This window comes from Nyctibius grandis, chromosome 1 (genome assembly GCF_013368605.1).
Source record: "Nyctibius grandis isolate bNycGra1 chromosome 1, bNycGra1.pri, whole genome shotgun sequence".
Classification (NCBI taxonomy): Eukaryota; Metazoa; Chordata; class Aves; order Nyctibiiformes; family Nyctibiidae; genus Nyctibius; species Nyctibius grandis.
The window spans coordinates 58,119,656-58,133,129 of record NC_090658.1 but is presented as its reverse complement, the minus strand read 5'-3'; the positions used below and the strand labels follow the sequence as shown (position 1 = coordinate 58,133,129).

At 38.8% G+C, this 13,474-nt stretch overlaps 1 protein-coding gene across 1 annotated transcript in view; it reads left to right on the top strand.

Moving 5' to 3' along the window:
* The window catches only part of LOC137660356 (nesprin-1-like), a 37,886-nt gene extending 27,351 nt beyond the window's left edge, over positions 1 to 10,535 (top strand). The window contains exons 16-18 of the mRNA XM_068395190.1: positions 251 to 343; positions 2,149 to 2,207; positions 9,268 to 10,535. Of these exons, the coding sequence (XP_068251291.1) occupies positions 251 to 343; positions 2,149 to 2,207; positions 9,268 to 9,508 (393 nt within the window). The 3' untranslated portion in view covers positions 9,509 to 10,535. The remainder of the gene's footprint in view (positions 1 to 250; positions 344 to 2,148; positions 2,208 to 9,267) is intronic.
* Positions 10,536 to 13,474: the final 2,939 nt, after the last annotated feature.

Below are 13,474 nucleotides of genomic sequence, written 5' to 3'. Positions count from 1 at the left end.
ACTTCGGTGGAAAATGTGTCACCTAAAGCAGTTAAGTTTTAACTACCTGTTTGCTTTTCTTCTCCTTCAGGGCTAACAGAGAAAATATGTAATGCTTTAGTCTTATAAAATTTGGTAACAAAATTTAACTGCTTTATTTTATTTGCTTTGGAAATAACTCTGCTGGGATTTCACTCAGGGGTTCTTTTTAGTTTGCTTACCTGAACAGCTAGTTGCTGTGTTTCTGAGCTCCATTCCTTCTGAAATTTAGGAATTGTCCTCATGGTCTTCTGCTGATGAATTAGACACATCGGGCTCAGGGAGTCCTGTATCTGGAAGAAGCACTCCAAGCAGACAGAGAACGGTAATTTCGTGTCATATATTTTCTGCCACCTCTGGGTGGGAGCTCTAGATATCTACAGTAGCTCTAGCCAGCTGGAAGGCCCCCCTTCTCACCTGATAGGAAAGGAAGTGGCATAAACCAAGAACAAAACACAGCTGCTTTCCCGACCCTGCTGCATACCCCATCCTGCATGAAATCAGAAGTGGTAAATACTAGCTAAAACCAGGGCTGTCACTGTGGTTGGTTTACCGTGGTATGGCATGTCGTGTCTCTTGTATTTTGCTCTAGTGATGGCAGCACCCCAAAGTCTGGTCTTGTCTGGTATAATCAGTCCTCCATTTTTGTTTGGCGTTCTCTTCAGAGCTGCTTCATTGAGAATCTCAATAAGGTTTTTTTGTCATTTCTGCTGAAGGTTGCAGATGCTCTTATTGAGACTTTGGATGAATCGCTAAGTAGAGCTGAAGGGCATAAAACATTATTGAAAACAGATAGTTGCACAGGACCTAATCAATGACTATGATGGCAACTCTGGAGTTGTCTATTTACATCGCTGGCACAAAATTCAAGAAATATAGCAATACATGCCTAGTACTTAACACTTCCATACTCTGAGCCCAAAATGGAACTGCAATTATTTTGTCTTTTTCTGCAATTCTATTGGTTGATTACTTTGCTTTTTTCCTTAGTTCTTTAAACAATCAGGTTAGTTTTGATTTTTTTTCCATTTGCACTTTTTGTAAAGATTCTGAGTTCTGTCTTGATAACTTTTATGGCTCTTGAATTTTTTTTTTAAATATTTTTTTACATTCGCTAGTTTCCTTTTAGATGCTAGATGAGAATGTAAAGGAATACTGGCTTTTCAAAAGGAGAAGGAATATAAACCTTAACATTTTATTTCAGAAGTCATTGCTTTTACCTTTTAAATTTAAACTTAAATAACTAATAAAAGCTCTGATATCATAGATGTAACTGGAGGATGCCTGACCATGACAGGAAATGAAGAAGTATTTTACGATAAAATCTTTTGTCTAAAGAGTATGTAGAATTATAATAGGTTTCATCATAATGTTTTAATAAGCATTTGTCTATCTCTAATTTGTTAGTGTTTATGTACATAAATACTTTTTTCATTTTTGTCCATAATGTATAGCTGAATTATAGATTCCTTGGGGTCTGGTTTTCAAACTTCTGGTTTTTGGACCCACAATTTTGGAGACTGAAATGATGTTGTTTAGAATTTCAGTGCCGAATATACTGATGCTAAATAAATAAATGCTAATACCAAAAATACAATCACAATTATGGTCATCTAACTGCATTAAATACTCCAGCAAATAGTTGTGAGTGCAGGAATGCACCTACAGTTATTTGGCCTTCAAAATTGTGGGGGGATGGGGGTAGAGAAGAGGCCAGACTCATCAAAGGAGGCCCTTGGACCTTTTTTTCTAGAGAATATTAATTTTGCTGCATTTGCATTTTGCATTATCTATATTTGCCCATATTCAACTCAATGGTTTTTTTCTATTTCATATTAGAAATTATTTGAGCTAAATTTGTAAATATTTTTTTTAAATCCAGAGCTACTGTTCATAAACGTAATGACTGAACTGTTATTTTTGAGTTCACTGTATGTGTTCCGATCATTTCCATACTCAGCTAGGCACAAAGAAAAGCCAGTTTCCTTGGTTCATGGGTATTGGTCACTTCATTTGATTTTTTTTTTATGTTTCCTTTGCTGCACTTTTAATTTAGTTTCATCAGTAGCTTGTCTTTATTTGCCTGGACTGAACATTCTTCTTTCTTTACCCCCTGTTCATTGCAAACAGCCACGGGGCAAATGTAGTCTCTCACAGCCTGGACCCTCTGTCAGCAGTCCACATAGCAGGTACCTTATTCTCCTGGTTTCCGCACTCTGTTCTAGAACCCCAAGAGGATGATGGAAATTGGCCGTGATTCCTCTCTGTCCGCACCAACTCTGTCAGGTGGCCAGGACTTAAACAAGTGAAAACTTCCCTTTTGTTAATAGTTTAACAAAAGGGACTCTCAATTACTTCAAATTCTTTGTTAACTAGAAATACCGGCTAATCCTTGAACATCTACAGCTTTTGCTTCCCAGGAATGCCATGTAATCAACACTTATTTTTCATATGCCTGATCAGGGTGAGTGTGTGTTTACGCTCATGATATTTAATGATTATTTTGTTTTGGCATGATTTAACAGAAATGCCAGTCGGTTCATGGCAAACACTTTTTATCATCCTCTTTACCTCTAGGTATTAAATTAAGGCAGGTAATAGGCCAATACCATATTCTAGAATTCACAAAACCCACAGATCTGGATGAGACATACTAACATCCTTTTCTTTCTCCCCCACCCCCCCCCCCACCCCTGAAATGTTTTGTTCAGTTTGTGGGTTTTCAGTACTTAAGACTCAAAATCAAAAGTCAGAATTTGAGGGGTTTGAGACTAGAGGTCACTTTCTTTCCCCTCCTAAGACGACTGCAATATAACATGCTAACATTGCCATGACTCTTTCCAAGTGCTTGCATCCATGTGTTGCCCTGGCAGCAGCACTGCCCCTTCTCTCTCTGACCAGTAGAGAGCAGCTTGCAGCTACAGCTTTTTGCTTTCCACCTTGTCGCCGGCAACCTGTCATCTCTGCAGCTAACAGTGCTTCTGCATTCTTTGTTGTTGTCAGTGTGATGTGTGTACCTTCACTCTTTCACTAATCAGTTCACTAGCCTCTAGAGTTATGAAGTTAAAAAAAAAAAAGGTAAATGAGCAGGCCAGTATGTATAAAGAGGATGTCTTTTGCTATTTCAGCATCTTATGCATTGCAACACCTAAAATAATCAGAAAGTATGATGAAAATATATTTCTTCTTATAATTAAGTCCTAAATCTCATTTATTCTCTATGTATCAAAAATTAACTGATTCATTTTTAAAATAACTCCTGTTAAAGTGAAAGATTTGATGTTGGAAAGAAGGTTACACTAGATTTAATACAATAATTGAGCAATAACCAAGCAGACAAAAAATACCTTAAGACTAATATTTTTTCCATGAGCAAAATCAAGGCTTTACTCCACAAAATTATTCTCAAGTATAAATGAAATAAAGAATAAAACTACTTACTATGTAGATATTTACATAAACACTTCTTTAAAAAAAAAAGTTTGCTTTGTATGTGTAGTTAGTAACTGTGAGTAAAGTGGCATGGTTGCAAAACCACACAGCATAGCAGATAGAACAGGTAGAGTATCTTTCACTGCTTCCACTGGCACTAAGAAGCTGCCTTATTTTTAGGGATTTTTTTTTCTTTGAAACATAAGGAAACCACATAGAAAATAGGTGACATATGTACACTCCATCTTTCTGTCCAGTGGAGAAAGAGAATTAACTTTTCCAGCTCCAGTCTGCTATGAAGTTTGGCATTTTGCTTCTTATAGGGAGTGGGAAAAGGGAGGAGTGGGGCTTCACTCTGCAGCCATTAACAGCTAGGAGGAATGGAGGATGTCTTTGGCAGATCAGCATGCTTGCACCAGCAACGTTGTACTCAAGAAACATATTGTGTGCGCTTTTCCACTCTTCTGTATAGTTAGACCACTTCTGCCAACCTTTTGAGAAGGCTTTTGGTTGTAGGTGCGAGTCACTGGCTCAAAGAGCAGCTGGCAGTGCTTTGCAGCTTTGAGATCAGCCTCTGTTCTAGCAGTGGCATTGGTGCGGCACCTTTCAGATCAAGTCTTTCCAGAGCTGTTTATTAACACATCTTGTAGCAGTACAACACAATGTTCAATTTGTCATTCAGACAAGCATGGAATACGAATGAGTCACTGCTGAATAGGAAACTTAATCAATTGTGCAAGCCAGACAGGTTGTAGTTGATGTATAATGTGGTTTTAACTGATAAAGCGGTACAAGCTGTCACTGTGTTCTTTAATATTTTGACATGCCTCTGATCAGAGTACTTTGTGTTTGATCTTGCACTGGATCAGCAGACCCTGTTAGAGTTTAGTATACAGGAGAACTAAAGTCAATTTTAAAAGGTTTATCACATAGAAGGTTGTGAAGGAAAGTTCATTTAAAAATCAGAATGGCCATGTTTTGTGTATAACAAGTGTGGTATCACTTTGCCTTCCCCATTATCACAGCAAAAAGACAAGCGTACATAGTGTGATGCTAAGCAAGGTACAAGCTTAAACTAGATGTTACGTTGTATATTTAACTAAAGGCTCTTTCAAGAGGTATTAGTAATCGTGTGCTAAGTGGAGAAAGCAAATCCAAGAAGAAACTCCTCTTTCTTCATCAGCGTAATAGAGCTGTCATAAATGCACACCTGGATCTGTGCCTGTGGATTTTTTTTAAGTTATTAAAATGTTTAAAATATTAAAATAGTGGTTCAATTTCCTCAGGGGTGTTTACACTGTCTCTCTTGAGCAGCTCTATTCAAGTCTTGGTGCCACAGTGCCAGCCTCCATTTTCCACTCTCCCCAAGGCTTCCCAAATGACTAGTGGATTGTTAAAAGTCGCTTGCTGGAGCAGACCAGGCCACAGCACTCTCTGTGCCTTTGGCCACAAAATGGCAGTCATTGCCACACAGTAGCGCAAACACGCAGTTTGGGCTTGGCTTGCCATGGTTCTTCTTCCAGTTATCTCCTGCCATCTCACTTAGAGCCTGTTAATTAAACTCGTAGTTAACTGCCTTTGAAATGGACATATTCATCTTCTTTACAGGGTAAGCCAATCCGAGGCTGCGGTGATATGATGCTGAGAGCTAGGGAGAGAATCGAAGTGAGAACGCAGCCAAACAAGGTCACTCCTAGAGAGTCTCTTAGGCCACCAAGAGGAGTCGTTGCCTGCTCTTGTGGGCAGAGCATCATACCTTCTGCTTCATAAGTCTAGCAACCTCCATCTTAAAAAATCAGAATCAGTGGGAACAAAAAAATCTATTAGAACATCATTATCAAATTTAATTTCTCTGATTATCTGGAAGTACAATAATTTCCACCTTGAATATATCCATGGTTAGATATAGTAATTTGGTTTTGTGACAACATTATCCCTTCCTTTACTTTAACGACTGTTCACCATTCTTTCTGTCTGTTATGCAATGTTTTGTAGAGGGTAGTTTTGGTATCTCTCAGGTTTTATATTGGTAAGTTCAGCTCTTTATTTCCTTCATAGGAGAAATACTCCATTTTTTTGACTCCTTTAAGCTTGTGTAAGTTTGAATTCATTTTTTGGAAGTATGTTAACCAAAATGATACAAACTGCTCCAGGTGAGATCTCACTAGTGCCTTATAGAACATCATGAAAACAACCCCTTTTCTCTTCTGGAAATCTTCAACTGAAATATATTTTAAAATTTCTTTTGTCCCTTTTCACAGCTATTCACAAGCCACATTATTGGTTTGTGGCTATGCTGGGTCAAATAGCTCTAGATTCTCTTCGTTATCTTCAGAGTGTGAACTTCCAGATTTATAGCAGAAGTTTTTATTGCTACCTTACATACTGTAATCTCAAACTCTTTGGGCTACTTCTTAAACCTATTGGATTTGCCCACTTTTTTCTCTGCAAGAAGCCAATCCTATTTTGTATTTGCAAAGACTTCCAACTTCTGTCATCATACGGATGAAATTTGCTGTTCTTATATTTTGTGCCATAGTCGTTTCGTAAAGATATTAAATCAAGACTCATCCTTGATTAACTCCAGTAATAACATCCTACTAGTCCAGCAGTACCTCTTTCAATGTAAGCCTGTTGTCTGCATTCCGTTAGTCACTCCCCCATTAAACTCACTTTATTTATTCCTGTTAGCCTCGCTTGAATGATAAATTCTTCTGTTAGAATCTTTCAGATGTTTACTGCAATACAGATAGATTACTTCAACTATATTTTCCTTGAAAAAAAAAAAAATCAGTCATCTTTAAAAGAAGGTACTCGTCTGAGCTGAAATTAAAGTTCACTTTGCCCATCCGATCTATAGCCTGGTAAATTAGCTTCTCCTCTCTTGAAATGCTTAGGGAAGAGTTCCAATTTCACTGACATTACAAACTCCCAAAGTAAGGGTAACTATTGCTTGCACTTCTTAGGTTAATTTATGAGATTTCTTGACATGAATAAGCTTACTGTTGGCTAGGTCTGCAGCTGTGCCTCCCCCTTTTATCTAGCTAGTAGGAATTTTGTATGGAGAGAGTAGCAGATGGCCTTAGCTCCTTCCCTCCTCAAACAGGGGCCAGTGAGACAAATGGTGGAGCAGTCAGAAGAGAGACAGCTAAAGATGCAAACTCAAGAAAAGGAAATTACATTTTTCTCCAAAGTGGCATACAGTACTTCAGCTTTCCCTTCTCCTGCTGGAGTATATAGTAGTTCTGGCCCTTATGAATAGTGAGCCTTTTTTGTTAACAATGTATATTTTTAACCATCTCTCCTTACCAAATCCATTAAACGCTCTTAGCTGAGCCTTTCCATTTTCCAGTCAATTATGTAGATTACAGAGTCATACCTGCAATAAGCAGAGGCAGTACAGCACTCGAACTTTTTAGAACTCCCCCTCTGAAGATGTTTTCATAATGTTTCATTATTTGCTTGTTCAGTTGTTTCCATGCAGTATTAGAAACTATTCTTCAACACCTTACTTCGCTGTGGAAAAAGTGTTTTGAAAAACTTTGCCATGAGCTGTTTTAATCTTTGAAAGAAAGTTTATGTTCCTTGTTGAGATCAGCCATGCAGCTTACACGTACCACTCTTTTTCTTCTTTTTTTGATAAAACACAAAGCAAAAAGTGCTGGATTGTGATACTAAAGCCATAGGAAAAGAAAAGAAAAGAAAAGAAAAGAAAAGAAAAGAAAAGAAAAGAAAAGAAAAGAAAAGAAAAGAAAAGAAAAGAAAAGAAAAGAAAAGAAAAGAAAAGAAAAGAAAAGAAAAGAAAAGAAAAGAAGAAAAACTAGATGCTAACTTTGCCAGCCCCCTTTTGATTCTGTGTTTTCGAAATTTCCCTTCTGACACCCAGTGTTGCCCCAGAGTAACTCTGAGTCGATGAAGAAAATTCAGACTTTGCTCATTATCAAACAGCAGTTACCAACTGCAGAAATGTGGCCTTTTTTGTTTAGGAATAACAACACTTGTACAATGAGAGCCTTGTAAATAGGTAGACTGTGCAATCAAATGCTTGGAAGGTAATTAAGCACTCCTTGTTCCCTTTGTTCCTACCTCAGTCCATTAACTTTCTGTTTTGGCATTCTCAGACAGTAGAAATCCTGATCTAATTGAACTTTAATATGGAATGCTCTGATGCTGTTAAATGTGCCATATCCTTTCAATATGTTCTATATAATACATGCTCTTACATTATGCGATAAGCAGCTTTCCATCCAGGCTACAATAATGTGGACTCAAACAACATGCGATCTGATGTTTTGATCATTGCTCCTTCCTGGGATATTTAGGTCAAGTTAATAATTTAGCATACCTGAGTGTTTATGTGTCTGTTGGTCATCTAAACTTTACCAGATCTGTCTGGCTTTCTTGAAGTCTTCATAGTGGGCTGATACACATATATGAACGAGACGATAAAAATAACCTCAAGCATAGAAAGAATTCTTTTCTGAACATGTGGGAAGGGGACCCTTGCCAAGCCTGGCATAGTTTTGAAGATGATATTTTGGTTTTTGCATGCTTTCTCACACAGATTCAGATTTATGTGGGAGACAGGATCAAAAGGATAAGGGGAAGGCAAGGAGACGCTAAGGAACCATTGCCCCCTACTTGCTTTACTGGGAAGCATTTGACCTCAGCCAACAAGCCTGATCTCCCACACCTTCAAGTTGAGACTAAATCCATCCTTATGAGCATTTTTATCTTTTAAACCGAAGCAATCCATAGATTTTCTGGGGCTTCATAATCATAGCAGCCACACAGATGTTTTATAGCAACATGTCTAAGACAAAATTCATGACCTAATGTCTTAATGGAAGAGTTCTTGAAGCAAATTATTTGAAGGCTCTAAGTTCTTCCATTTTTGGCTAGTGCTAAAATACAACGCTTCCCCATGCCATTTAATTAGCACACTGAGACCATCAGATTTTAACTTGCATAATCAATCTTTTCGGTCATCCACTTATCTCAAAACCTGTTGTCCATATATTAGAGCTCTGACAGTTTCCGTCAAAAAGGAAAATGTGAAATCTATGTCTGTATCCTTCATTAAAAAACAGACTGGATTTTCGTGCTTAATTTTAAGTGTCCCTTTGGAAATGTTTGTGTTAGGTCTTGCCTCTCCTGTAGGCATGTGATAGATATGTGCCATTTCAAGTCAGATCCATAGACACAAGGGAGAAAATCACTCAGAAGGTGATGATATCAAGTCAGTTGAGCAAATAGATTTTTAACTGCTGATTCAGTGCAAGATTCAAAATACTATGTACTTTGTAGAAAATGGGTCCCCATTGCCTGCATATTGGAGTATTAATTAATTGAAGATTGATGTAACTGAATCTTAATGCATTATACCCTTGCGGATACTATATACGGAAATGAATGTAGAAACTTCTGCAAAGCAAATGCAACTGCCATTTTAAATGAGGAGGCTTCCTTTTTAGACAGTGTGCATTGAACACGTGACAGGTATGACCCACCTTTTATTTTCCTCTTCTCTAGAGCACGGTGCTTTAAGTGGAGAGTCTTCCCCATAATTGATGAAGGGGCTGTGGGGTCACAAAGCCCATTCTATTGTGATCATTTGATGTTTTCCTACTCAGTCTAGAAATACAGGGTCTCTTAAGAGTGTTAAGGAAATAGCATGTTCAGTGAAAAATACCTCTGCAGTTGTCAATCAAGTCTGTACAAACTGTAAACCAGCCTTCAGGGAAGGCTGAGTGCCCGAGGGCAACCTCTGCTGCAGTAATGCTTTAGTGTATTCACCTGTCCATCCTCTTTTCTCAGGTCCACAAGAAGTGGCTCAGGTTCCTCCCCTTCTGAGGCCGGGCCGGCATGGCAGCACCCGTCCTTCTTCCTCAGAGTCCTCAGAGCTGCTCTGCCACTTCAGCTCCTCTTGCTGCTCCTGATCGGGCTGGCTTGCCTGGTGCCAATGACCGAGGAGGACTACAGCTGTACTATGGCCAACAACTTTGCCCGCTCTTTCCACCCCATGCTAAAATACATGAATGGTCCACCTCCGTTATGAAGGAGACCCGTGAGACAGCGGGTGACCTTGCTGGAGTGCTAGCTGGGAGGCAGGATGGTTTTAAAGGGTGACAGGGTTCTGTGTGGCAGCTTTACCTATCTGCTGTAGCCATTGCTGTGTGCATATCATTCTCTGCTGGCACTCAGCTAGTAACGCATCAGTATATCAGTATCAAACTGCACAGCGTATTACCGAGTAGCATCGTTTCAATATTCGTGTCCTGGGTACTAAGGAGGATGTGACATTTGTGAGGGAAATGTCCTTCTGTCCAGCATTCTGGATCTTTTAGTCACTTTATATCCAGGTCATTGCCCTGTACTATGCATAGCCAAGGACTTGATATTGTAGGTCCTTTCCTGTGTGCTGCTCTAAATGAGCCATTAGCTAGTCTGTGTTAAATACCATCTCAGTATCTACAGTATACAAAATAACGAATGCTAAAGAAATTTTAGAGCATTTGTAACATACAATTTTAAAGGATCTTGTATGGCAATGTATTATTCCCCGTGGTTTCTGTTTCGGGCATGGTGTTCTAACTTTTGCTTTGGATGCACAAGGTGTAAATCTGAGAAGCACTTTTTTAAGGTTTAAAAAAAATGGATGTAATAAATAAGATCATAAAAGGTTTTATCAGGAAAAATGTTGAATGTCAAGTTGAAAAACAAAGAACATATATATGTATGTACAGTTTGCTAAGCCAAGTTTTGTTTGTATTGATTTCTTTGCATTTATTATAGATACCATAAAATATTTTGTCTACGTGCTTTTTAATGACAGCCATGGAAAACTCTAAGTTTAGAATATGTAAGGTATGAAAAAATAGAAGACATACATATGCTGCACTCCTAAAAAGAATTAAAAAATGCTGTAACAAATTAACAGTATTAGGTATATGTTTGAATGAGATCTGAAAAACTTGACAAATGGTAAAATACATGGGAAAGTATCACATTAGAAGCTGTGCTAATATTGAAAGCTGTCTGTATTTTGAATTAATAATTGGTCATTTCAGGTTTTTTTTCCTCAAGCTGCGTCTTGAAGTTCATTCTCACTCATGTGTTGTTTCTGTGTGTGTGTGTTCATGCATGCACTCATGAGCAACCTTTGGCAACTGAGGTTGTACCAGCCCACACTGAAGCAGATTTTTTTCCTTTGGGTGTACTGGAAACTTCTTAATATTCTCCATAGCAGCTTAATACCAAGATAGATGTTTATGCTTTACCAATAGTTAGTCTAGTGGAATATGCCCAAAACATAAGCATAAATAGCAGAAAAACAGAACAAATTGAAAAATTTTCCAGAAATATTATGGAAAACTTGCAGTCTGACCAGTGGCAGACACTTTGCCCAGCTTATCAGTCAGAACTTGACCAAAACAGGATTCTTTTCAATTTGAAAAAATACAGTGCATGGCTCTAAGTTACTGCTGTTTAATAAGTTTGTGGTTTTTTTAAGCCATGACACACGATGTGAATTTTTCCTGTGAGATAAATGTTTTTACGTAGAATATATTGGCCTACGTAACAGAAATTAAAAAAAAAAAAAAAGCCAGAAGAAAATACAAGCACATTAATTGCTGTTACATAGGATTAATTTTCTGGGATGTCTTCGTTTGAGCTGCTGTGAGGGTAGGGTGGTCAGGGGTAGAGTACCACAAGCTGAACTCCAGCATTTGAAGGAGTCAAGATAAAGCTTCCTTTCCAGATAAGTGTAATGTTAAGATTTTCCTGAAAAGAATTTTGTACGTCAACAAACCATCTTCAATGTCTGAGACCCAGATGTGGACTGACATAAGTATGTATTCTTTTCAAGGCTTAGTTTCCTTCATTGGTGATCAGAAGTTATGGTTGTCTGTGTTAGTGTCCATAATCAGTGATTCTGAGTAGACAAAGATAAGGAACACACTTTTGGGGTACAAGGATGAGCTGTTACTTGCAACAGTAAAAGAAAATTGACCCCTCCTCTTATTTCTTATATCGTTCTCTTTGGTGACATAATTTAGTCAATGGTAGTCATTGCACCTATATGAATAATTTGGTAGCTCGCTCAGACCTATTAGTCCAGATCTCTGCATGCTTTAGACATCTTTTCATCAGCCAGTCCCTGGTTTCTGTGGTTAATATTTTGTTGAAAGGTATTTTTGTTTTCTTTCAAAAGAAAACATTGTAAAAAGTAAAAAGAGTAATTTAGTGAGAAATAACGATCTCAGCCTGACTTTGCCTCCTATTTTCCGGCCAACTGTTGGTGACCTCATGGAAGTAGATGTTATCTAAAGCATAGTAGATAGCCTGTGAGTATCAACCTATGGAAGAGCAGTCTGTTGAAGGAACCAGGCAAAAAGTCACAGGTGAGACCTGTGTTCATTTCTTACAGTATTTAAAAACTGAGGGAGAGGCAGGGAGGTTTGAAAGGAGTTGGTTAGGAGGGACAGGGGATTGCAAGGAAGAGAGTTCAGTTTGAACAATGTCAGATGCAATTAATAAAGTACTTTATCAAAGGTATGCAGGATAGCACCTGGCATGCTTTGAATTGCAACCTGACATCTGACTTTTGCCAGCTTTTCTGGCACTCTGTGGCCCCTGCTTCCCTTCACCACTATCACAGAGGACCTTGATGTGGACAAACTTTTAAGAAATGCACAAGTTAGAGTCTGAGATGCCCTGTCTCTGTGCAAAGCCTGCAACCCATCATCTTCACTCTTTCTGAAGCACCTCACCTACTTGGGCTCTGCAAATACAAGGGACTGATTTCTGCTAATGTACCCGAGCCTTGGCTGCAAGGCATGAGGAAAGGCAGTGCAGGAGCTGCAGAACTCTGGGTCTGTGTTGAAGGCAAGTGTTCAAGCATAGATAAAGTAGACTCTGCATCTTGGGGAACTCCAACCATTACTGCATTATATCTTTCCCCATTTTCTACTGTAGATGCAGTAGCTGCTGTAGAAGTGTAATCATCCCCACAGCTTGATGTATCTTGCAACTCTGAACCCTGCTTCCTAACCTGTAGTCACCTCATAACTAGTGGGTGTATAAAGGCATAATGGGAACTGGTTGCTCAGCGACTCCAGACTGTGCGGTAATATCAAGGCACTATCTCATTATGCTTATAATGATAATGGTGCAAAATAATGAGCACCGTCTGCCCTGAACTTACTGCATCTGTTTGTGGAGTTTCATTTGTGGACCGTGCTTTACAAAATCTGAAGGCAGACTGAAAAGTAGTATTTAGAGACGTCTGACAGTGTTAGGAGTACAAATGATCTGAAGTTGACAGAAATAGTGTTCTCTTATTCCTCACAGCTGTGAGCATGATGATACCCATTGCCGATCCTCCACCCTGTTCCAGCAGCAATAACAGCTTCATTCTGCAAGAGATTGATAGTTTTGTGCCACTGGTTTGCCACCCTTCCAGCTCGGCTGCCAATGCTGTGAACACTTGCAGTCTTGCTTTCTCCTTCCTTAGAACTTTCTCCTGCAGCTGGTTATTGAATGAGGACAAAGCTGCTGCGATTGTGTTATGAACAGTCATCCCCGGCCCTCAGAGTCCTGTGCTGTTCATGATTGAGAACTCTGTTTACAGCTGACAGCATCTCTCAACATGCTCATTCCATCATGTGCATCTGAGTGCATCTGTGTGCGTGTTCAAAGGCATAACAGAAACTGGTTGCTCACAGTCTTCAAACTACAGATGCTGTCAGGATTTAGCAAATGTAGGAGGATTCTGGCAAATAAGAGCAGAGTCAAGGGGAAGAAATGCAGATTTTTAAGCAAGAGAAGAAGAGAGTGTTGATCATCTCGCTTACTTCCACTTCTCGTATTTTATTTGGTGTTTAAAGCAATGGATTATGGAAAGGAAAAGCAGGAAATTCCATAGTGAAGTTTGTGTTTAAGCTGGGTGGTCTGGCTACAAAATCGTTCAACTCTTGCAGCAGTCAATCGCAGAATTCATCTAAACCAGTGTTTGCCTAAG